Below are 25,268 nucleotides of genomic sequence, written 5' to 3' on the forward strand. Positions count from 1 at the left end.
ATAAGAGAGTCCTACCTGTTTTGTAAGGGATGGTCTACACCTCTCATTCAAAGGCTTAAGCACACTGGCTAAAGTCTTTGTTACCCCCTTAGTGCATTTTTAGGCAAAATTTAGTTAATGAACATTTCACAGTAGCAAAATATCAATATCAAAGCAGGATCAAATTAAAGTGGTTCTTCTCAATGCCGGAAGTGCAAACAACAAGCTGTCCAGCCTTGAGAAACTCCTACATCCATATATGTGTAGTCGCTGAAACATAGTTCAAATGCCCAGAAAGCACACCCTCTTAACCTGGGTTTAGTGCCTACCATGCCTTCAGACCGAATGGCAATTGTGATGGTATGTCCATATTTGTCAAAGACCATATCACCTCTGGACAAGTTCCTAGACACAGACAAATGGAACTTATCAAACTCCAAATCACAGTAAACAAAATCAACTATACGTTTATTGCTTGTTACATGATAACCTCCACAACCCCAGAAATTCATGTCAGATTCATACACATCATGGATGAACTTCCCATAAATAAGGACTCTGTCATTCTTAGTGATTTTAACTACTCATCTATTAACTACAGTACCTGCACCTCCAAATAAAATGTTAGTGACCCAGACAATTAGCCAAACTAAAGGACAAAATATTCTTAACCACCATTAAGCAACACTTCACTATTAATTTCCCCTCTAATTAAGTCTTGCCTTAAGCTAGTAAACTCTGCCCTCATAGGTTCATACTAACCTAATGACCACCAGGGTCTTCACACGCCTAGCTCTACAACCCAACTCAGTTTTGTCCCAGAGTTTCTTGGTCGCCTACATGATGGGGTATGTTAGTAAAAGAAGGTAGCTAAGGGTTATGTGTCTGCAGGTATGTTAGTTGAGGATTAATTTACTTAATGTCAACTGCTGTCCATCAGAGACGTTGGAGCCAGGCCAAGGGTGAATTTGTGATTTCCATCCAATGATCAAGATTTCTTTTGAAAAGGGTCACGGATGAACTCTGCTTCATATAGATGGTGCATTTATTCCACAGATCAAGGATCCTTTGAGACACATATCAGTCCCTCCAGCAGGTTCTACTTATGTTATGTCCTTGAATCTATTGTTTCTGCTGTCTTGCAGGTGTGCAACAGATCTATCAGAGCAGGATCCAAGGACGTCATATATGCCAGACATAGATCGCCTCTCAGTAACCTATAGGAGATGGAGTACAGAGAAAGGACATTAAGGCGATCTGTGTAAGACAGAGTATTCATACCTTGGATTCTTGTGGTGAGGAACCTTTGAGGCTGTTGCAAATGCCTGACTAGGTGCATGCAGAGGGGACACTGTACTCAGTGATGGGTCTGATAAGAGCAGAGTAGAGTGGTATTATTTTCGTGGACCTGAATGCCACACCCTTGATTATGAACTGGGGGACATACAATGATTTTCTTACCATCTTGTCTGCATTTTGGTCAAATGACAGATTGCTGTCTATACATTCCCAGATCCTTAACTACTCGGCCAGCTCTTAGTAATGTTTTATCAAGGAAGTAACTAGCTTAGGTGGACAAACTATCTAAACCCCCTGAAACTAATATATTAGAATTCAGAGACTTCAAGCACACAAATCTTTTCAAATTCTGTGATGAAGTCTCATAATTCAGTTATAGCAACATCACGCCAGACACTGCCTCATCAGAGGGAGATTTGTAAAGGAGTTTTATACTCACATAAATAAATGTATACACTTGGCAGTCCTATCTGGATCCAAATACAATGGGAAATTTAAAGGCAAACCACCCTGGTGATCCACCAACATATATAATATCCCAAGTCAAGAAAATATTATGAATTTGACTAAGGAATAAAAAAAAAAGAATTTAGATATTCTACGGCAGGTTGGAATCTAAAGCTAAGAACAATTACAAATCCTTCTTTAGTTATGTTAGAAAACTAAGAAATAATATTCGACAATTTACAAAACTCATACTAAACAGCAAAACATACTCAAACCCAGCAGATATTGCCAGTATACTGCCAAATAACTGTAGCACAAATTTCACTCCTGAGGTGACTATAAGCCTTATGATCCCTGTATCTTTCAAACACTCCATCTTCACTAAAGAACATGGACAGAAAGTGCTATCCAAGACTAAGACTACTTCCTTCATGGGACCAGATAACATAACCAGGCTGTTTTTTTTAAACAGTACTAAACATGCCCTGACAGAACTTCTCCTTAAGTTATTAAACCTGTGCCCTTGGCAGAACCTCTCCATAAATTATTTAACCTGAGCCCCTGGCACTGGCAGAACCTTTCTATAAGCCATTTAACCTAAGCCCCTGGCAAAACCTTTCCATAAGTTATTTAACCGAAGCTTGGCTCCCTACAGGATCCAAGGACCAGGAAGTATGGCATACAGCAACAGTGATGTAACTCCATAAAGGTGGTAACACTTGGAGCTACAAACCCATCAGCTTGACAAGTCTCAAATGCAAGGCCATGGAACACACATTATATTAGACTTGATTAACATAGACATTAAAAGTCTCATCAAGCTAGATCCACTGCAATTTAGTTTTGTAAAAGGTAGATCAAATTCTTAGAGGAGGTAACACAAGCTATCAAGACTGGTTACACTCTACACATAGCCTTGATTTGATCAAGGCATTTCATTCTCAGTAGCTTAATAGGTAGTGCATTCACCTTTAGTACAGAAGGCTGTGTGTTCTATTCCCACACCAGATAGTAACACTATTTTCCATATTGACATTCCAGTGCAATTGACATCAATTATTTTGTCAGCTGTTGAAGCCAATCGCCATCTTTTTTCTGGCATCATTATTTGAGAAGGGAGGATTCGTCAGTATCAGGATCTTGCCTGCATTTGTGACATGCACAGACAGTTCGGACATGCCTCTCTATCTCCCTCAGTTTTTTTAAACACCTTTACTGAATTATCACTTGTGACATAGGCAAATTTACATTTATACAAAATTAATCAAACTGTATTAACAAATTAACATTAATGAACATTATACTTCACATACATTGCTATACATCATATAACCTAAGCAACATTACATAAATGATTCAGTTCCTCACCCTCTTTTTTTTTTTTTTAACAAGAAACATCTTTACTAAAATATCACTTATGACAAACAATCACACAGTTATATAAATGAAAACAAACCACACCGACACAATCCTAGTTGCAAGCATTTTACATCACAAACAATACTGGACACGCTCCCAGTTGCAAACATTATACATCACTTATAATCTACCCAATCATTTTCAGCCAAACATTACATAGCTCAATTAAACCCCGTCTTCTTTTAAACCTTGTTCCTCCCCTGTATATATTGTTCCCACAATTCTCATTTTTTTCCTATGTAGTTTGTTCCTACCCTTTTCTCAGTTCTAGTTGTTTTATCTCTGTTACTATATTACTTCTAATATAGATAGCTTGGATTTTGATTTCCACTTTCTAGTAATCGATTTTTTGGCAGCCACCATAATTAGACACAGCAAGGCCTTACCATGTCAAGGCAATTCTGATTCTGTATCATAGTTCAGAAAAATAATCTCCCTCTTCACACCAATCCGCCCAATCAGCATCTCCAACAGTGCATCCCACAGGGAATTCTTGAAGTCCGCCAACCCACCACACTCCCAAAATGTATGTCCCCAAGTACCTCTTTCTTTCCCGTCACACCTCCAACATTCGCTGTCTACCTGAGAAAAAATTCTCTAAAATCTAACTTGGGGTAAAAAAATATCTATGTAAACATTTCCAAGCAAAAATCCTAAATCTAGATTTTGTTCCATATTTGGGAGACACACAAATATCCTCTCATTGTTTCTTTGTGAATTACTTATCCAATCTCTCTTTTCAATCCATTCTAACCTCCTCTATTTATCTCCCTCAGGGTTTTATCTCCCCACGTCATTACCCCCATATGCAAAACTACCACAGTGCAATTACTACTGTCTGGAACAAAAGTCCTAAGAGCTCTTGAGATGACTGAGATCCTGGCACAAATCAACTCACTGCCACCCTTTGCCCAGACTAAGTGAATGGGGCACCTGCATGCCTCACTAAGGAGTCGCCAATAAACTTTTTGTTTGTGGAATGGTCTTGTGTACTGAAACTGATGTCCTTTATCTTATGACTGTTTGTTAAAGGTAAGATATTATGTCATATAATGTTTGATTTTTTACCGACACTTAATCCTTATGGCTCTAGGAGGCTTAAGTAAGGATTTCTTAACAGCATCAGCATATAACATTATACTGTGTGTCCGGATTGGGAGCACAGTGTGTGTGGTGCATTAGTGCAATGCTCACAGTCAGGGCTTTTTGTGAGAGTGAGGCCTTCATATCTAATAAATGTTGTCACCTCTCAGAAACAGTTATTTGTGTTTAGTAAGAATTCACTATCTGTTGAGTATAAAGCAGTTGCTACACTGCTTTAGGATACATAGTACTATGAGGATGGTGATAGGGGGAAGACGATTAGGCTGATCTTCCATTCTGTCCAGTGTAAAATAAAACTTGATTTGAATGAGATAGAGTTGCAGAGCTTAAAGAAAATAAAAACTGCAAGAACAAAAGAATAAAGCTAGAGTTTTCACAGTGTAATACCTTAAACCTCCTATAATGGAGGCCCATGGGATATATGGTAATTACCATATAAGGACATACATTGTTTCTGCTACATGGCTTCTGAATGCCCATGACATTTTACTTTTTAAGTTTTTATGGGTACATTCAGGCCAATAAAGCCAAACTCCACCAGCTGTGGACATGCACTTTTGGCCTTTTTAGTGACCTCATCAGCACAGCATAAGTGAATTTTTGGGCTATACTTTACAAACACAAAGCTTCAAATAAAGCCTGATGTCCATAAACATTAAGGTGCCATACAAAAAAGATCAACAGTCTATAATGATAGTTATCAGTTAAGGTGTGCATGGTTTACTTATGTATCAATATCTATTTAGGTATATAAGCAACATGAGTTAAAAGGTGACCGCAATAAGCACAGTTCAAGAACCTTGAATAATAGTAATGCAAGCTTTTTTGTAGTAGCTGTGGGCTAAATTAAACAATGTAGTGCCACTAGGGCTAATTTCATGGCATGAAGTGCAAAGAACTCACTGCAAAATAATTTTGTTGCACTTATGTTATACATGACAACGGTGTGAATATTTTGGGACATTTGGAAGTGGTAAATAGCCTCTCCTGTTTTAACATGCATTTCTTTATCTTTTGTGACCGTACAACTGGATCAATTAAACAAGCATGAGATCACTGTCACCAACTCTTTAGATCATACTTAATGATTTAAACAGCCAAGCCATGTAAATATCTAAATGCCCAATGGTAGGGGAGAGATTTCTGGATGTAACAGGGGAGAAGGGAAAGTGTGGATTTGGTGAGGATGGGAGGGCAAGGAAACAAAGTCATGTGAGGAAAGCTTTAGGAAAATGAACTGTTGTGCCCAAGTGGAGGAGGAAGGATGCAAAAATGGAAGGTAGATCTTTGTGGGAGGAGGTGGCAGTAAATGTGTTACAGATGTACTTATCGCCTGGAGTAGCCCAGGAAGGACAGTATGAAGATTTGAGCTTGGGTGAATCTGGGAGGGTGTGTATGTGTGTACGTAAGAAGTTGTTGAAGGTGAAGTTGTATTGTAGCTTTAATTTGCTTGGATGTGTGACTGCTGCTGTAAGTCCAAAATCTTAAAGTGGGGAGTAATGAAGGGTAGAGGTGCTCAAAAAAATAGCAGCAGTAAGAGTGCAGAGAGCACTGCTGAACTGTCTTGTTGAACAGATTAAGTGATGGTACTGGTTCTAAAACATCTGCCTTTGGATTGGTTGAGCAGGAAGTATTTCAGTTGTAGGCAGAAATTAATGATAAACTTTAATGATTTAATACCTCTGGGCAGAATTTCCTAAACTTTGGAAGCAAATATAGAAAAAGCATGCTCAGTACACTTCACGTTGGATACTGGAACTGCAAATTCTTTGCCAGGACATCTAAAATCAGTGTTATTTCAACAGCATGTATTGCGTTTTGGTGATACAAGTGTCTGGCTTTTTCATTAACTGGAGAAGCCATCCTATTTCAGCTCGTCTAAGGCACTACAGTTCTCTAAGGGACCAGTATAGCAGGTGACCTGCCAGTAGTTACTTTTACAGAGACAGATATTTCTTGTGCTTCAACATTTTCTTCAATATCATCCAGCTTTTTTGATATGTTTTATGTTGAAAGTTACTCTCTTCTTTATTAGTGCAGTAGACAGTTTCTGAATTATGTGTGTCTAACAAATGACTGAGATAGTAACTTTTTTGTTATAGTGTCTACGTGTTTGATGGCTACCTCGATGCATCAGCTGTCATACGGTTGCCATTATGGAACAGTGCTGTATCTTTTGGTAGTTAGACCGCATGTGGTCTTTTTATTACTGCAGTGAAATTAGAAGACTACTTTTGTGATGTGTACATTTAATTGTTTAGCATTTCTGAGCTGTTTTGGAAATTTCTGGCACTTGCAAATGCAAAGATTCTGAAGATCTAAGGCTAAATTTTTGGTCTGTTTACCATCTGTATAAATAGTCTGAATTGTGAAGATTCTTCACTTTAGAAGATTATTTGGAAACTGTAACTACAGTGATTTGTATTCAGTACTGTAATATAATATAACTAAATACTTTCACGCTGAATATTGTGTCACATTTCCCATATACTGCACTTTATTTCACTGTACTGTTCATTATGCTTTAGTACACCTACATAAAAGTGCTTAGGTTTAAACCCTCTAATAAAGTTAAAGTCGTTCTTCTTTGGACCTGGATTATAGGAGTTAACTGGAGTCTATGCATACTTTGTCTTGACAGTTCTTTAGCTTCCATTTGCCTTCAAATAAGTGGTTATTTTTATCCTAAAGACTGTCCAGTCTTTTTCTTTTGTTACTGTTTACTTCTTACTCATTCTATTCATCCAACACAATCTGCATGTAACACCTGTTCTGCCTACATTGTCCATATGTCTGTCATATACTTTGTCTCTACAACATGACTTATTACTTTTATTGCTGCCTTTGCATACTGATTATGTTACTTATACTTGAATGTATCATTCCCTTTCCAAAGCATATACATCTTTGACGGTACTGCCCTCCACAATCTCTGTTACAATCTTTCTTATCTACTAAATTCACATCTATATTTCTTGATTCAATACTTTTAACTTATTTCTTATTTTCTTTACCAAATACATCTTCCTGTGTCTTATAGACTTCTTCAAAAGAACCCAAGATAGGTATATAAAATAATGATTGACCCTACTCTACTTAAAAACCTACATCTAGAACTATAGTGGAAAAAGCCAGCACAAGATCCAGTAACATTATACATAAACATTAAGATAAGTAACAGGCATGAATAACAGATTTATTACACAATACCTTTATTTTTACTAATTTATCCTTTGTTGACCAAGTTAGCCCTACTAGGCTAGTGGCCTCTTTTCAGGGAAAACCCAAGGTGGAATTTATACTACAAGAAGACATTTAACTACAGGGCATCGGGGAACTTCCCACACTCTTTGCACTAGGTGCCAAGAGATCTTTTACATTCACCTCAGATATTACCATCTCAAGCAAATGGGACTTTAGTTTAACATCTCATCCAAAGGACTGCACACTCAGGAATGCAGCGCCCCTTTCTTTTGCTGCAATGTAGTATCAGCAATCCAAATACCTGATCTGGGAATAGAACCCATAGCCTTATGTATCAAAGGTGAGTGTGCTACCCCTTGTGCTACTGACACTTGTAGAAAAATATGGAAATTAATTACAGCCCATAATAATAATAAAATTAAGTGCCTAACATTACTGAAAAACAACACTAATAAGCAAAAAAAAAAAAAAAAAAAAAAGGTCAACCACAGTGTAACTGCAGTCAAGTTTCTCAAAAAAATCAATAGATCATAATATTGATCCCAAAACATATCAACTTACATAGATCAGGCATCCCAGATGAAAAATTAACTGGACAGTAAAGACCTTTAAAGCAGCAGTGCTAGCAACTCTACACTGCCACTCTTCTTATGCTGGCCTTTCTATTATAAACTCTCCAAACATTTTTAAGTCCTGCAACAATCTCCATTTTTGAATTGTGAAAGGGAGTTTTATTAACCTAAAACACTTTTCTTGCTGTGTTTTATTATTACTGAGACAATTTCTCCTTAATGTTATCTCTGTACAGTTCCACTTTTCAACAGGAATATCTTGCTTTCATTGAAAAAGTACCCAGAGTAGAAAATCATCATCATATTTCTCTCCAGTATAGCTGCCTTTCGGTTATTATATGTCCATACTGTAACTTTAAGCTTTACATTTTTCTCTCTTGTATAAAACTGTCTATTTTGTAACTGCAGGATTTCTCCTCATGCCTCTACTGAAACTGACCTACCACTGTCCAGTCAGACTACCCTGATCAACAAAATAAATAAATATTTGTTCATATGCTATAATAATAACAGCAGTGAACTGTAATCGGCCAAAGGCTCTTAAAAAATGTATTTTTATCTATACTATTACTCTTTAGAACATATCAGTTGTTAATCATAATGGATACTCATGATTGTTAGTTACAAAAAATCATTCTTTCCCTTTTTTAAAGGACAATTAGATGTTTCATTATCCTTACTCATGACTCTTACAGAAAAAAACTACCGTGAGCCATTCTGCAAGACAAGTAGGCACTTGTTTCAATGACTAATGTGCTACTTTCTATAACTTAAATTTTAAAAACTGTAAAACCTAACAGACACTATATGATTTTGTAAGTACCAAAATTGCATTATATGGCAGCAAGCATTCAATTATTACAAACTTACCTGGTGAGTGGTAACATACATAATTTGCAAAATTCACCCAAAGGAGTTTTCCATCTTCTGTTATGAGTGTGTAAATATCCAAACGCTCATCTTCTTCTTCCTCTTGCCCAAGCTTACAAACCATGGAATACACATCTGGAGACAAACAGCTTGTTATTTCTTCTGATGCCAGCATCTAAAGTAAAATAAAATGGAATAAAGAATTATATTAGTCAAATAAATTCTGAATTTCTTTCCCAATACACATTGATGCATTTTAAAATCAAAAGCTCATACAACTAATGCTTGCAGTTTTATTGTAAGATATTTTTGTCAGTGCATATCTGTATGTACAAATGTGTTTGTGTGTGTGTGTGTGTGTGTGTGTGTGTGTGTGTGTGTATATATAGCTATATATATATATATATATATATATATATATATATATATATATATATATATATAAATATATATATAATACATGTATATATAGCCAGATTTACCCTGTTTTAACGCAGAATATAAAAAGTCTAGCATTACCGTGGGGGTTACTGCTAAGCAAGAAAAGCAACAGGAAAATCCTAAAGCCAAGGCTACAGGGGATTACATTTGCCTTAACCAAGCCTAGTTAGGCTGCAGGCCTTCTAGTTGCACTGTTTTTTTTAAAACGAAAACAAAACTTTTTTTAAACAAAAACAAAACTCTACATTTGGTGCATAAATATTTATTCAATTCATTCAATAACAATGTTATTTCTCTTTATTTGTTAAATGTATAAAAAGTTCATTTTTATATTTACTTTTGTTAAACTGCTTACATATAAAAGCATTTATAACATCCCAAAACAGTGATTTTGTAGTGTTTGTGCTAAATAATGGGGTGCTTTTTGTCTTACGCTATCAAACTCAGGGCTCCTTATTGTATTAGACCTGTATCTGCGAGTTCTACAAGTATGAAAAAGAAAGAGTAATCATGAATGAAAACAGCTACTACAGCAGTTAGATGCATTTTCTTCATAGTCCTTCAGTGCATGCACAACTTACAGTGGATCTAAAAAGTTTACACCAAATCGTAAGTTTACCCCTGGGATCTCTTCTGTGTCCCTGCTTGACAGAGGTACAGTAAACTAACCTTAAAAGGGCTACCTTCTGTGACCTACTATACAGAGGCACAGTCAACTAATCTAAAAGGGTGGCGAAAGCCAAACACACTCTGGCTAGGCTTATAAATGCCCTAGGGCAGATAGCCTAGTATCAACCTATGAACACACCTCTGTTAAAATGCCAGGTTTTTATGATATAAAAAATGAGACCACAATAAATCATTCCAAAACTTTTTCCACCTTTAATGTGACCTATAACCTGTACAATTCAATTGAAAAACAAATCTGTTAAGGGAAAAATATAAAAAATAAAAAAGTACAATAAGCTGGTTGCATTAGTGTGCACACCCATAAACTAGTACTTTGTTGAAGCACCTTTTGATTAAATTACAGCATTCAGTCTTCTTGAGTAGGAGTCTATCAGCATGGCACATCTTGACTTGGCAATAGTTGCCCACTCTTCCTTGCAAAAGTGCTCCAAATCTTTCAAATTGCAAGGGCATCTCTTGTGCACAGCCTTCTTCCAGTCACCTCACAGATGTTCTCTTGGATTTAGGTCTGGGCTCTGGCTGAGCCACTACAAAACTTTAACTTTCTTCTGGTAAAGCCATTCTTTTGTCGATTTGGATGTATGCTTGGGGTCATTGTCTTGTTGAAAGGTAAAATTCCTCTTCATCTTCAGCTTTCTAGCAGATGCCTGAAGGTTTTGAGCCAAAAGTGACTGGTATTTGGAACTGTTCATAATTCCCTCCACCTTGACTAAAGCCCCAGTTCCAGCTGAAGAAAAGCAACCCCAAAGCATGATACTGCCACCACCATGCTTAACCATGGGGATGTTCTTTTGATGATGTGAAGTGTTGTTTTTGCGCCAAACGTACCTTTTGGAATTGTGGCCAAAATGTTCAGCCTTGGTCTCATCAGACCATAACACATTTTCCCACATGCTTTTGGGAGACGATATATTGTTTTGCAAATTTTAGCTGGGCCTGGATGTTTTTCTGTGTAAGAAAAGGCTTCCATCTTGCAACCCTACCCCATAGTCCAGACATATGGAGAATACGGGAGACTGCTGTCACATGTAGTACACAACCAGTACTTGCTAGAAGTTCCTGCAGCTCCTTCAGTGTTGATGTAGAACTCTTGGCAGCCTCCCTGACCAGTTTTTGTCTTGTCTTTTCATCAATTTTGAAGGGACATACAGTTCTTTGCAATGTCACTGCTGTCCTATATTTTCTCCACTTTTTGATGAATGTCTTCATTGTGTTGCATGGTATATCCAATGCTGTGGAAATTTTTTTGTACCCTTCTCCTGACTGATACTTTCAACAATGAGATCCCTTTGATGCTTTGTAAGCTCTCTGCGAACCATGGCTTTTGCTGTAGCAGGCAACTGAGTAAATGTCAGGAAAATCCTACTACGACAGCTGAACTTTATTTGGGGTTAATCAGAGTCTCTTTAATTGATGGCAGGTGTGTACCCAAGAAGACTGAATGCTGTAATTAAATCAAAAGGTGTTTCAACAAAGTATTAGTTTAAGGATGTGCACATGCAACAAAGTATTAGTTTAAGGGTGTGCACACTTATGCAACCAGCGTATTATAGGTTCATAGGTTCATACTAGGCTATCTGCCCTAGGGCATTTATAAGCCTAGCCAGAGTGTGTTTGGCTTTCGCCACCCATTGGCTCTGGCACCAGTTGTCTGTTTCTACGAGGCCCTTTTGGAGGATGCTTGTGTCGGCTGGAGAGTCTATTATGGCGCCCAGTTTGCAGTCATCTGCGAACCTGGTCAGCCACAGTCCTTCCGTGTTGGCCTGTACCTCCGAGAAATATATACCGAACAAGAGCGGTCCCAGGACTAAGCCTTGTGGGACGCCACTTGTAACTGGTTTGGAGTCTGACATGGCTCCAGCAATTCTAACCATTTGTACGTTTTTTTTTTTTCTATTTTTTCCCCTAACAAATTTGTTTGTTTTTCAATTGAATGGTACAGGTTATAGGTCACATTAAAGGTGGGAAATGTTTTGGAATGATTTATTGTGGTCTCATTTTTCATATCACAAAACCCTGGCATTTTAACAGAGGTGTGTACACTTTTTATATCTACTGTATTTTTAAATGACTAGAATGCTAATGCAGGATAGAGAAAAAGCATGGAAAGAATGGCAGAAATATAAAACACCGCAATATCTTGAAAGCTTCAGAATGCTTGTCAATCACACTAAAAAGCAAATTAATGATAAAAAAAACTATACTATAATAATAGAACTGAATTATATTAAGAAATGGACAGTGCAAATAACAGTGCTACAGGAGACTTGGAAAGAGGTGAGCATATGAATTTGATATAGAAATGATTTCAGGATGGATATTCAGCAGAATATCAGAGACAAAGGAAAAGGGAGTACTTATATCAATTACTAGATGAGCTCCAAAGATGATAAAAGAGGAAAAAAGATAGTAATGGTAGATTTGTGGCAGCAAGGAGCTACTGGCAAAGGAGGAGGAATATGTCGGCATGTATTTATATTCCACCTAACACTGCTATTATGGAGCCTAAGAAAAGTTTGGGATAAAAAATCAGCTATCAGCAGGGAATGTTACTTAAGTTACAGGTGGGACTGGAACTTGATTTACAACAGTGAGGTTGAATCTGGGGGACCTAGAGGGGAAAATATAACAAAACAGTGTAGATGTATGAATACATTTATGAAAATATTTGGTATGGAAGAAGTAAATTCAGTAGTAGGAACTCAGAATTTGCATATTTTTCCAGAAGGTACAATAACTGTTCTACACTAGACTGAAAGTATATTTCACAGGAACATGTGCATTTAATTGAAAGCTTCAACACATATCAATAACTATTTCATATCATGCGCCAATAACAACCAAGATAAAAATACAGATTTATGAAGTAAAAACAAAATACTGGAACTTCCCCACCTATCTATTAAAAAGACAGGAATTTAAGGAATGGGTAGTGGAAATTATTCAAGAATTGTTAGGGAAGACAGAAGTTTCATAAATTGTATATTCATAAATTGCATCTAGTGAGTGAAATAAAATTAAAGTTGAGTTCAAAAATAGGGTACTAACAGAAGAAAATGAGATATGGTTAAGAAATATTTAGAGGGACTGACAAAGGTTAAATTTTTGCAAAATAAGGGGACTCTTACAGAAGAAGAAGAAGAGGTGTAACTGCAGAAGAGAAAATACAGGAGTACTGGATAATATGCATTCGTTTAGAAAGACGTAGGGAGCTTACAACAATAAAAATAATAAAACTCCTATGGAGGTATTAGATATGTTTCAAAAATGTTATGATAATTTGTATAACACAGAGGAATGTAGAAATCAAGAAAAAATACAAATGGAAATATTTATGGAAGATTTAAGTAGGCCAGGTTAGAGGTATGTGAGGCTCAACAATTAGCAATTAAGACAGGAGGAGATGAAATAAAAACAGCAAAGTATAATTACTCTGTAGATAGTTTCCTTTAAAAGCTAGGGTGAAAGAAAGCAATAAAGTGCTGGGAAGTTTTAACAGTATTTTAAAAGGAGGGGAAGCATCAACATCCTGGAAGAAAGTTGTGGTGGTTGTAATATCTAAAGACGGCGGAAATCCTTCTATGTGGCACACCTCATCACTAAGGGCTTTTCATCCAGAAAAAAGGAGGTAATTGTCCCACTGTTCTCATCCCTCATTAGACCCATTATAGAGTATAATGCCCCGTTTGGTATGTACCTCACAAGACATCTGCAACAGCTGGAAAGGCCACAGAAATACCTCACTAAAAGAATCACAGGCCTAAAGCAGATGCCATATGCTGACCGTCTAAAAAAAACTCCAGATATACTCTGTGGCATATCGTCTACTCAGAGGCGGTCTCTGCTTAACATTCAAGGCCATGTCAAACCCTGAGCTGTTGGACATGCTCCACTTAAAGAAATCTCAATCCCTCAGAGCCACACGCTCCAGGGATCTAAACCTTGTCATCACAATGAACAAAACATGCTGGAGGGATAGGTTCCTGACCCAGAGACTCCCCATACTCTGGAACAGACTGCCCATACATGTCAAGCAGAGTGCCTCACTGGCCCTCTTCAAAAGGAACCTTGATGATTGGACAGGGGTCCAGAGAAGTAAATATTGTGGGAAAAAATATCCAGGGAATTGTTATGGCTAGGCTTGTATAGGCCCTAGGGCCAATAGCCTAGTACCAATCTACGAACCCCATCACAACCAGCTTCATATAGACCCATTTTAATTTTAAATGATGATTTATAAAGCATTTATATCTAGAATAGCTACAATTTTGGCAAATGTGATGCCAAAATTGATAGATATGGATTAATGTGGTTTTGTGGAGAGGAGGCAAACATTTGACAATGATCTAGAGGGACACTGTTGTTGGTACGTTTTTATGCAGAGAAAGCATTCAGCAGAATAAGCTGGTATTTTAGAAGGACAATGATAACTTATGCATTCCCTGATGCAATAATAAGGTTAATTAGGAGGATATATGATGTATAGGAGGCAAAAATTGAAGTAGGAGGGTTATTCTCTTATAAGTTGTGTCTGAACAGAGGAACCAGACAAGGGTTTCCTCTTTCCTATTTCTTATTTTGCACTATATTTATCTGGGAGGGGATGACTGCAAGGGTCAAGTGGGATAAGTTGATTCTTCCAATAGAACAAGGTGATTTAGGATTACCTGATTTGAAGGAATATTTTAGAACTACACAGTTAAGGCTCATATACATAACAAGCAGAAAGCTATAATTCAAAGTGGAAAGGGATGATGATGATGAAGCAAGAGAGGTATTCAAGAAATAAGGAGAAAGTGGGATTTTGTATACAGATCCTTAAGGAGAATATCAACAGCCATACAAAAATATTATATTCATGAAGTAGCAGAAGGTATTCTAAGAACTAAGCCAACAAGAGAATGGAGAAAAGACATTCTGACAATACGGATGACTGCAATTAGGGGTGCAGGGAACAGGCAATAGGGGGTGGAATTTATTGGTGAAAACTGGCAATGGAATCAAGGTATTGGGAGCAAATAACTAGAGAGGGACATGTAACAGAATGGGAGGAGGCCAAGAAGACATTTGGACTGCAGTCTAGAGACTCTCACCCTTATCGGGGACTGATATCAGAGTATAGTCAAAGAGAAAGGGATGGGGAATCCTAAGTGAAAGACCTGCTCTGCTACAGTTTTTAGCTAAATGTAGAACAGAAGCTGCTGTTATAAAGGGGATAATTATTAAGGCACATAAAATACTGTGCAATAACTATAGGAATCAATCAGAGGCGGTTAAAAAAGATCGGGAAGAGAGACTGGATAAGCAATTCACAAGGAAATAATGGGAGGACATATGTACAATTCCTAAACATGCAACAAAGTCGAGAAGATTTAGGATATTTGCTTGAAAGTGTCTGCATAGGTGTTTTTATACCCCAAGCAGACTCCAAAGAATTTTTCCTCAGGTAGATGGTAAATGTCGGAGGTGTGATGGGGAAGAAAGAGGTAACTGAGAACAAATGTAACAAGCTGGCAGACTTTAACAATTCCATAGGGACTACTCTGTCAGAAATATTGGGTAAGCAAATAGGTATAACTAAAGAAATTTTTTTTTTTTTAGCTGGGATACACGATCTGAATTACTTAGACATAGCAAAGCCTTTTTAATTTTATTTCTGGTTGCTGCCAAAAAAGAAATTACTAGAAAATGCAAATCAAAGTCTAAACCTGTATTTGAAGTACAGAATATTATAACAAAAAGAAAAGAAATGGAAGTGGTATCTTTAGAAAAAGGTAGGAGCAAACCACAAAAAAAAATAGAAATTGGGGAAACAATACATGCAGAATAATTTTCTGGAGATGGAGTGAGGTTTAAGGAAAGGCAGAAATTGAGCAATTGCTATAATGCTGGATTGATGATAATTGTATAAAAGCATGTATGTGACTGTATAACGTTTGTAACTGTGAACAAGTTAACATGATTTGTTTTCTTTTATATAAATATATGTTTGCCTGTGTCTTAAGTGATAATTAAAAAAGGAATTTGAAAAGACAGAGTCACTTGCTTTCATAAAAAATACAGACACTACATAAAGTGCCATTCTATAGAATTAATGTAGCCCAAAGAAATCAATGAGAAACAGTAATTCAAACCCAAAAAGGGAGACCAGATACACTGAATAACTGAGGAGAAGGGCATGGTTTGTTTAATAAATAAAGCATTCTGTATTGTAGGATTAGCAATCTTGATGGGGGATGCATGTGTTCACCACTCTCACCAAAACACTTTCCCTAAGTGTATGTACAGTATAAGATAATTCATTATACATCAAACACCCATGTATTCCGGACATGCAAGCACATGCACACTCATGCATGCACATAATTTCTTATACCCTATATAGTTATTTATTTATTTAACTTTTTTTTTTTATTTGTTGCCCATTAATCCTGCACAACTTCTAAAGAGTCTCAGAAAAACTATAAGTAAGAAACTCCGTACCTGATAATTTATCAAGTATCACTCACACATTTAAAGCACAGACTTTTCCTTTCTGTGACTGTCAGTCACACTAAAGTCAGCAAGGGACCTGTGAGTATGCCCATACCCACCCAAGGCCTTTTCTGAGGATACACTCCAAAAAGGAAGAAGACCACCCCCTCCAAATCAGAAATGTGGTTTCAGTACCAATACTGTGTATGAGGTAGAATTAGCTATACAGAGAGAGAATTTTCAACTTCCTTTCCTGCAAAAGCTTTGGCTCGCTCCCCAGCAGTTAAATGACATTTAATGCCCTAAGTGTTAGCTTTCACATCCACATTAGAAATCACCTGATCTATCCCTCTGTTGTCTGCCACCTAATTTACATCAGAGCTGACCCTCATCCTTCACCTTGTGGATTTTAGCCTATACAGTAGCTTTACACAGCTTAAATGAGCCGAGTGTCTCCTGGATATGCGAATCACTCAGCCAACAGGCACTTAACGGTGAATGCCACTTACAAGTGTGGATCCAGAATTCAAGCTCGATATCCATGTTCTAAATTAGATCCTGCTATACTCTGCAAAGCCATCATGAGAATCATTTGGGGAACAATGAATACCTGGATGTGTAGTGATCTGAAGGAATGATTTGTACTAGTTAAATCCAAATGGTCAAGTGCTGTTGGACGTCTGTGCAGTCCTGGAATGCCCTAATCATGGATTTCCCACAATGAGCACATCTGATACCACAGCACTTTAAATGAAAGGAAAATGACTAACTTTGCAGTCTTGTCATCAGCATTAGGGTCATATATTCTGGGTAGTCCTGTCCACAGACATGCTGCACTGTCAAATTAACCTCATTTGGTATTGTGCTGGATCAGATAAGCCATAATGGCATTTGGACAGACCTAAGAAATTCAACATGGTCATGAAGGCATCCTGCAAATATCCTATGAGGTGTTTTCCAGGTGGAATGAACTTCTTGTATATCAGTGGATGTTGGGATTGCGCCGATAAAAAGAACTCTGTTCAAGATTTTAGTAGCTAAGGCAGTAGAAAAGAGATGTAGCTGAATGGTAGTTGGAGGATGCCACAGCTGCAACTCTACGACCAGTTCTTGGACACTAGTGGGAATCTATCAAGTTAAAGAAATAGGTCTTCTGAACAGTACTAGTGGGAAGGGTCCTAAGATCTGACTGATATCACCAAAAAGTGCAAAGGGCCACAGCTACAGAAGTTTCTGAAGCAGACATCTTGGTGTGGAAAGAGTTTGGCAAAACCATGAAGAATGACTTATAGATCGTCTTAAAAGTTCCTGGTACCCAATTAGTGATGCAGAAGGGGGAATGCAGGATGCTGCCCAGGATGATCTTAAGAAAGAGTTTGGCAAAACCATGAAGAATGACTTATAGATTGCCTTAAAAGTTCCTGGTACCCAATTAGTGATGCAGAAGGGGGAATGCAGGATGCTGTCCAGGATGATCTTAAGAAAGTATGGAGTAATGGCAATCTTAACTGTGACCACTTTCTAAGTCACCACATACAGACACCTTAAAATAGCTTATAGTTAGCAATTCACTGTATAGAAATAAGGCACCAACATTTCCAATGCTAGCATCTACAAATGAATTTGACACATACTTATTAGACTGGTATACAATTACATTGGCTGTCAGTACAAAACTTAAAAACTGCTGCTCATGAATATTCTTGTAAACCTGAAATTTACAAAATTTGCTGTAAGAGCTTATTTTTTGTCCTATGTACTACTCTACTGCCTTAAATTAAATTAAATCATATTTACTTAAAACAGTTGGACTATGGAAGTTACATTCTTTTATTAATGTCTCTCTTATATGACACTGCTGAAGTAAGAAATGGGACAGCAGCCTCACATCCATAGAGTTAGGAATAACACTGTAGCATAATAAATTGTAATACAGAATTAAAATATATCCAGATGCCCCCTTTTGTGAATGGTAAGAGTCCAATACATGTATTTAGATTCCTTACCTATGGCTCTTCATTGGGCTTTAGGTATCCTGATTTAGAAACCTTCTTCATAGGGTTAAAGTGTACACAGATTAAATATTAAGAGTAATTTTCATGGCCACTAATATTTTCTGATACTAAATGAAAAGTCTTTAGCATTCCCTGTGACCAGCCAATAAGTAACTCTTTTATTTCTTCTCTAATATTTGCTGACAGAATCCATCTTTATCCTTTTTATTTTTTGAAAAATAAAACATTATTCAGCAAAATCCTACCATATTTTTGACCTATTTGACATCAAATTGCAGTTTGTCTGCTCACTGTTTTAGTTTCTTGTCTTTTTCATATAAATCTTTTACAAAATATTCGTATTAAATATTATGATTTTCTTTCATATTAATAATGAATTTTATCTGTTCTTTAGTGACAATGTAGATCAAATGACAATCAAAGACTTCAAAGGTATCGCCTTTTCTGTGAGCTTAAACCAAGTAATGGCAAAAAAATATTTCCTAATTCACACTTTGCAGTTCAGAATAACTGCATTGGGACAACAAAGACCCACTTAAATGCAGACACAAGTACTAAGAACAAACTTATTTCTGCATCCATTTATCAAGATAATTTAAAAAAAAAAGAAGTTACGTACTCACCATAATGTACCATCTGAGTAGTTGTATTTCATTTGTCTTCAACCTGTGGGTCTTCGAATATGGATCGGATCAGAGACGGCAGCTTCACCAGCATCTGATTCGAGCTCCAAGCTCCTCCCCTTACCCATAACACCTCTCCATCTCCTTCCTTCCCTCAGATCGAGTTTGCTGCATCGTAAACATAAGCCCAACCCAATGAGACCTTACCACAAAAGGTTATTCACAAAACCTAACAAGCATGAACAGGAGAGCCGCAGAGGTGCCCTCTCCTACATACCAGAGTAATAAAATAATAAAATAATGATAAGGCCAGGGGGAAGGAGGGAGGGACAGGTGAAGACAAATGAAGTACAACTACTCAGATGGAATGCATAACTTCTTTATCTGAAGTAGTTTACTTCATTTGCTCTTCAACCTGTGGGACAGAGTCCCCAGCTACTAAACACCTGGGTGGCCCTCATGGAAAGATATCCCAGAGCACTGCAGAGCCAAAGGATGCTCTCCCTCTAGATATCATGTCCAGTTTATAGTGAGAAATAAAGGTATGAGATGAGGACCAAGAAGCCACAGATATCATCCAGAGACACCCTGGACCAAAAGTCTGCCGAGGTAGCCATAGACCTGGTAGAATGTGCTTTTACTTGACCCGGAAGTGACATGCCTTTGTCTTTGTATACCTGAAGGATACAATGAGAGATCCATTGAGCCAAAATTACCTTGGAAATTGGTTTGCCCAGAAAAGGTTTAGAGTAAGACACAAATAACTGATCGGACTTGCGAAAGGCCTTACTTCTGTGTAAGTAAAACCTTAGTTGTCTATGTACATCTAGCAAGTGTAATTTATATTCACCCCTGTTCTGAAAATTTGGGAAGAAAACAGGTAAGTTAATCATCTGGTTAATACTGGTTTCAGAAGCCACTTTGGGAAGGAAGGATGGATTGGTACGAAGCGACACCCTGTCCTTATGGAAAATCATATATGGAGCTTTGATAGACAACGCTTGAAGTTCTGAAACCCTCCTTGCCGAGGTGATAGCTACTAGAAAGGCAGTTTTCCAAGATAAATCTGGAAAAACTAGGAAACGCTGTATAGACTCACCAAACACTCCGAAGCCCAAGTCTCAATTCCACTGAGAATATAAAGTCCAACTCGATGTGAATGAGAAAATTATACATTAAACTATACAATTTTCCAAGATAAAAATTTTAGGTCTACTGACACAGCTGGCTCAAAGGGTGGAACAACCAGAGCTGTAAAACCAAAGTAAGGCCCCAAGGAGGGGTAGGATCCTTCACCGAGGGTCCTACAAAAAAGGTACATTTAATAAAGGTTTTGCATCATCTAGAGGATGCTAAAGAAACCATGTTCTTCCCAATGTGGAAGTTGGAAACGGCAGCCAATTTAACTTTTACAGTACAAGAGCTAGCACCCTGATGGAATATATTCACCAAGAACTCCAACACCGCAGAGACTGGAGCTGTGAAAGGGTCCAGGTCCCTTTGAGAGGCCCAGATGGAGAAATGCTTCCATTTACTACGGTAAAGTTTCCTGGTAGACGATTTGTGAGCTGCCACCAGAAAACTCTTGACCAGAGAGGATAAACCGGGAGTCCTAGCTATCAATGGAACTGGAGCAGCCAAGCAGTGAGCTTTAAACTGTCCAGGTTTGGATGAGGAACCCGGGAGGGGTGAGAGATGAGAACCAGAATTGGATCCCAAGATCCATGGAGGAGCTAGAAGATGTATTTATTTATTTCAGTTTGATGACTGGGGAAGTCCACTGGGCTTTGAAAGGCCTGTTTTCAGTGGAGGTCCGCGGAGATAAGCTCCATGACACAATTACAATAACAAGCCAATTACAAGTTAAAAAAAAAAGTCAAAAATATTTAACAACAGTAAATTACATCCATCATTAAGAGAAAACTGTGCAGATCAACAGACATATAGTACATGTTACAGTACAACTTAGTGAATTTAGTATAAGTAGGTGTTAGAATAAAGTACAGGTATAGTGGTAGTAAAAATTTGTTCTATAAGCAGAGTGAACATAATAAAGTATTTACAGAGAATGTATTAGTAATATAGAGGATGCAAGAGATGAGCAGAGTGATAAGTGTGAGTGATGAATTACAGAGTGGGAACTCAAGTGGGTGAAGAGCAATGTCAAATCCACTTGGAGGATAGGTATGAGTGAAGGAAGGATTTGAAGTTGGTGGGATTTGCAGTGCTTCGAAGGGAGGGGGGAGGGAGTTCCAAAATTTGGCTAGAGAGTAAGATAGCAGAAGTGGCCAGGGGGCCAATAAAGTTTGTGAATTTGTAATAGGTTTTGGTTTTCTGACTGAAGTAGGCGATTTTGAATATAGGGGGATAAGGTGGTGGTGAGAGCTGGACAGCTAGATGGTTTGAAGATGAGTTTGTGAGCTGGGGAGAGTTTTAGCAGGTTTAGGTAATTTGGTAACTCAAGCCATTGTAGGAATTGTAGAGAGGCAGTGATGGGATGAATATTTGGAGTTGGTGCCATATTTGTTGATTTTATTGCAGCAAGATTCTAACTTGGACTGTAAACTGAGTTGGAAGTTAGTGAGAGAAGGGAGAAGATAGGAGGTCCTTCTGGTTGCTGGAGTGAGGAAGTGGTTATGTTGCTACAAGAGTCCTAATTTCTGATGAGTTTTTTTAATAGCTTTCTTTATATGGATGTCGAATTTTAGGCGATCATTGATGATGACACCAAGGAGCTTTGTGTGATATACAATTTCAATGGGGGTGTTGTTTTGGGTTAGTATAATGGAGGAACTATCAATGGGGGAAGTTCTGGAGGAAGTAAATACCATTAGTTTAGTTTTGGTTAAGTTTAGGGCAAGGTGGTGGTTGTGCATCCAAGTTTCAGTTTTTGAAAAGGCTAATTGGGTGTTTAATAGTAAGTCAGAGGAGGTGCCAGCAGTGCAGATGATAGTGGAATCATCTGCATACTGAATTACAGAGGAATTGGGGATGGAGAGATGAAAGTTGTTAATGAAAATGTTGAAAAGAAGGGGGCCTAGCACAGATCCTTGTGGTACACCAGTGGGGGTATGTAGGAAGGAGGAGATTGAGGATTTCCATTTTACTGCTTGGTGTCTTTCAGAGAGGTAACTAGAGAACCAAGATAGTGTAGAGGGAGAAAGGTTGAGACTGGAAAGTTGGGATAAGAGTATGGGATGGGTCTATATCACTTTGATGAAATGGCAGAAGTTCGAACTTCTAACCTTGAAGTGCAAAACCATCGAAGGCTTAGAACAGCGATTTTTTTTTCCCAGGGAAAAAAAAAATCACTGTTCCAAGAAACACACACACAACACAAGCACACCAAAAAACAGCAATCCACACACATACACTTAAAATCCTACATCTAACCCTACACTAAACTGTACATACACTACTATCCATCCACTTACCTTAACCCAAACCCTAACCCTAATGTCCATCACTATCGCACACTTACCTGACCCGTGCCCTAACCATAAAGTCTGTCACTATCGCACACCCGTGCCCTAACCCTAACTCACCTAACCCGTGCCCTAACCCTAACGTCCGCACAATCGCACACTTACCTGAACCCGACCCATAACTTTCCACCACAGTGCTGAAAATAGCGAAGCCACAGAAACGGCACAGCAAATTCTTTCCCTGGGAAAGAATTCAGTGTTCCTTGGCTTCGCTATAATCAGTTTTTTAACTTTACAGTTCAAACATATGGTGTTCAAACTGCTGAGGTTTTGACGAACTGATAGGATCCCTATAGGATGGGAGATGGTGTTGAAGGCTTTAGACAGGTCTAGCAATAAGGAAGATACTAGTTTACCAGTGTCACGAGCATGGTTGAGGGATTCAAGGAAGTACAGAAGAGCTGTACTGGTACTGTGGCCAGAGCGGAAACCATGTTGGGTAGGGGTGAGGAGGTTATCGTGGGTTAAATGTGACATTAGTTGGGCATGAATACATTTTTCTAGTATTTCTGAGAGTGAGGAGAGAATACAAAAAGGCCTAAAGTTGGTGGTATCGTAGTTTTTACCGCCCTTGTGGAGTGGAATGATGAATGCGTGTTTCCAGACAGATGGGAAGTGGGATTATTGGATGGACTTGTTTATTAAAATGGAAATAGGTAGGGCTATGCTGTTGGCCGCAAGTTTGAGGAAGAAAGGGGGCAAGTTGTCTGGTGCAGAAGAGCAAGGTTTAGTTGTGTGAGGAGGTTTTTTCTATTATGCTTGTGGGAACAGGGTTGAGTTTAAAGGAGGATGGATGTTTTGTGCTGTCAGAAGGATGTGATGAGGGTGAGGAGAGAGAGCTAGGAGGAAGGTTGGGGAAGGAGGTGGTTAGTTTAGCTATACAGTCCACAAAGAAGGAGTTGAATAATGTGGCAGTATCAAGTTCAGAGAGATTTGGGTTGGGGCAAGGGTTGTCTTTGTTACTGGGATGGGGTAGAGAGGGGATAGTATTCCAGAATTGTTTTGGGTTGGAGGGGTGTGCAGATTGGCCTTACAACAAGATGAGACCAAAGGAAGGGAAACCATATCTGACAAGGCCAAAACGAGGCAATGAGAATCACTTTGCTCCCCAGCCTGCGAGCTTTCTGGAGGAATTTCAAAATAAGAGGTAATGGCGAGTAAGGATAGAGAAGACCGAGAGGCCAAGCATAGACTTGAGCATCCCTGGGGGATTCCTCCTCCGGGGCATTTAGAGCGAAGAAATCACTGCACTTCACATTGGAATGAGATGCGAAGAGATCGCAGCAAGGCCAACCCCACTCGAGGAAGATCTGCTCTGCTACAGAAGGATTCAGAGACCACTCATAAGGCATCAGAATAGTCCTGCTCAGTTTGTCCGCCAGTATGCTGGACCATCCCGGAATGTACATTGCTACCAGAAACCGGCTGGTGGAAATCGCCTATTCCCACACTTTCATGGCTCATGACAAAGGGGGTAAGATCTGGTCCCTCCCTACTTGTTAATGTACCAGACCACTGACATGTTGTCTGACTGAACTGCAATAGTTCCCAGAGGGAGAAAGGCATGAAGGGCCTGCAACTCCAAAAGGACCGCCCTCATCTCTAGAACACTGATATGCAACTTGGTCTCGTTCGGGGACCACGTGCATTGGACTGTGCTTCCCAAGCAATATCTACCCACCCTCACCGTGGCTTGGGGAGGGGCTGCAATAAATGGGAGTCTCTCGGCCAGTTCCGAAGAGTGCATCCACCAGAGGAGGAACTCCTTGCCAGCCCTGCTGATAGGTACTGGATGCATCAACGGCAGATCTAACCATGACCATTGGACTGCTAATGTCCACTGTAGTATCCACATATACAGGGAAGCACAGGGAAGAAGAGTAATGGTGGCTGCCATGGAACCAAGACCTCATAATATCATCTCTACTGAGGGGAGGTGAGACTGAGTGATCAAGGACACATGGAGTTGTAGGCTCCGAATTCTCTCTGGGCTTAGAAAAACTTTCATTTGTAAAGTATCTATCCTTGCTCCAATGTACTCTAGAACCTGGAGTGGGTTCAGAGAAGACTTGGCTGTGTTGATAGTGATTCCCAGATGACCTGACAATTTCAGAACGTAGTCTCTGGCTTGACAAAGTAGACGCTTGGTGGGGGCAACGAGGAGCCAATCGTCCAGGTATGGGAAGACCTGTATTCACTGAAGCCTCAGGTGAGCCACTACAACTGCCATGACCTTGGTGAATACCATGGGGGCCGTGGTAACACAGAAGGGTAGGGCTCAAAACTGATGACTGGCCCCTAGCCGGAAGCAAAGGAACCTCCTGGAGCGTCTGTGCATCTTTATATGGTAGTACGCATCCAGGAGATCCATCAAACACATCCATTCTTTCTCCTGCAGGTAAGGCAGGATGGATTGCAACGTGACCATCCAGAACTTCTCTTTGGCAACTAGGAAGTTGAGGGTGGAAAGATCCAGAATATGTCTTAGGACCCTCGTCTTTTTTGGCACCAAAAAGAACCTGGAATAGATGCCCGATCCAGACTGATCTTGGGGGACGGGTTGGATGACTCGTTTCTTTAGCAGCTTGTTTATTTCGAGATCTGCTACCTCCCTTTGCGTGGGTGGTACATCTGGGAGGTGTTTTG

General features: G+C 38.8%; 1 protein-coding gene across 3 annotated transcripts in view; it reads right to left on the bottom strand.

Moving 5' to 3' along the window:
• The window catches only part of ERMARD (ER membrane associated RNA degradation), a 1,319,361-nt gene that overhangs the window by 1,230,418 nt on the left and 63,675 nt on the right, over nt 1–25,268 (bottom strand). For all 3 annotated transcript variants that reach the window (XM_044067775.1, XM_044067770.1, XM_044067782.1), the window contains one exon: nt 8,895–9,069. In XM_044067775.1, coding sequence (XP_043923710.1) covers nt 8,895–9,069 — 175 coding nt within the window. The remainder of the gene's footprint in view (nt 1–8,894; nt 9,070–25,268) is intronic.

The sequence above is a fragment of the Protopterus annectens genome, chromosome 1.part0 (genome assembly GCF_019279795.1).
Source record: "Protopterus annectens isolate FY-2018-M chromosome 1.part0, PAN1.0, whole genome shotgun sequence".
Lineage (NCBI taxonomy): Eukaryota > Metazoa > Chordata > Ceratodontiformes > Protopteridae > Protopterus > Protopterus annectens.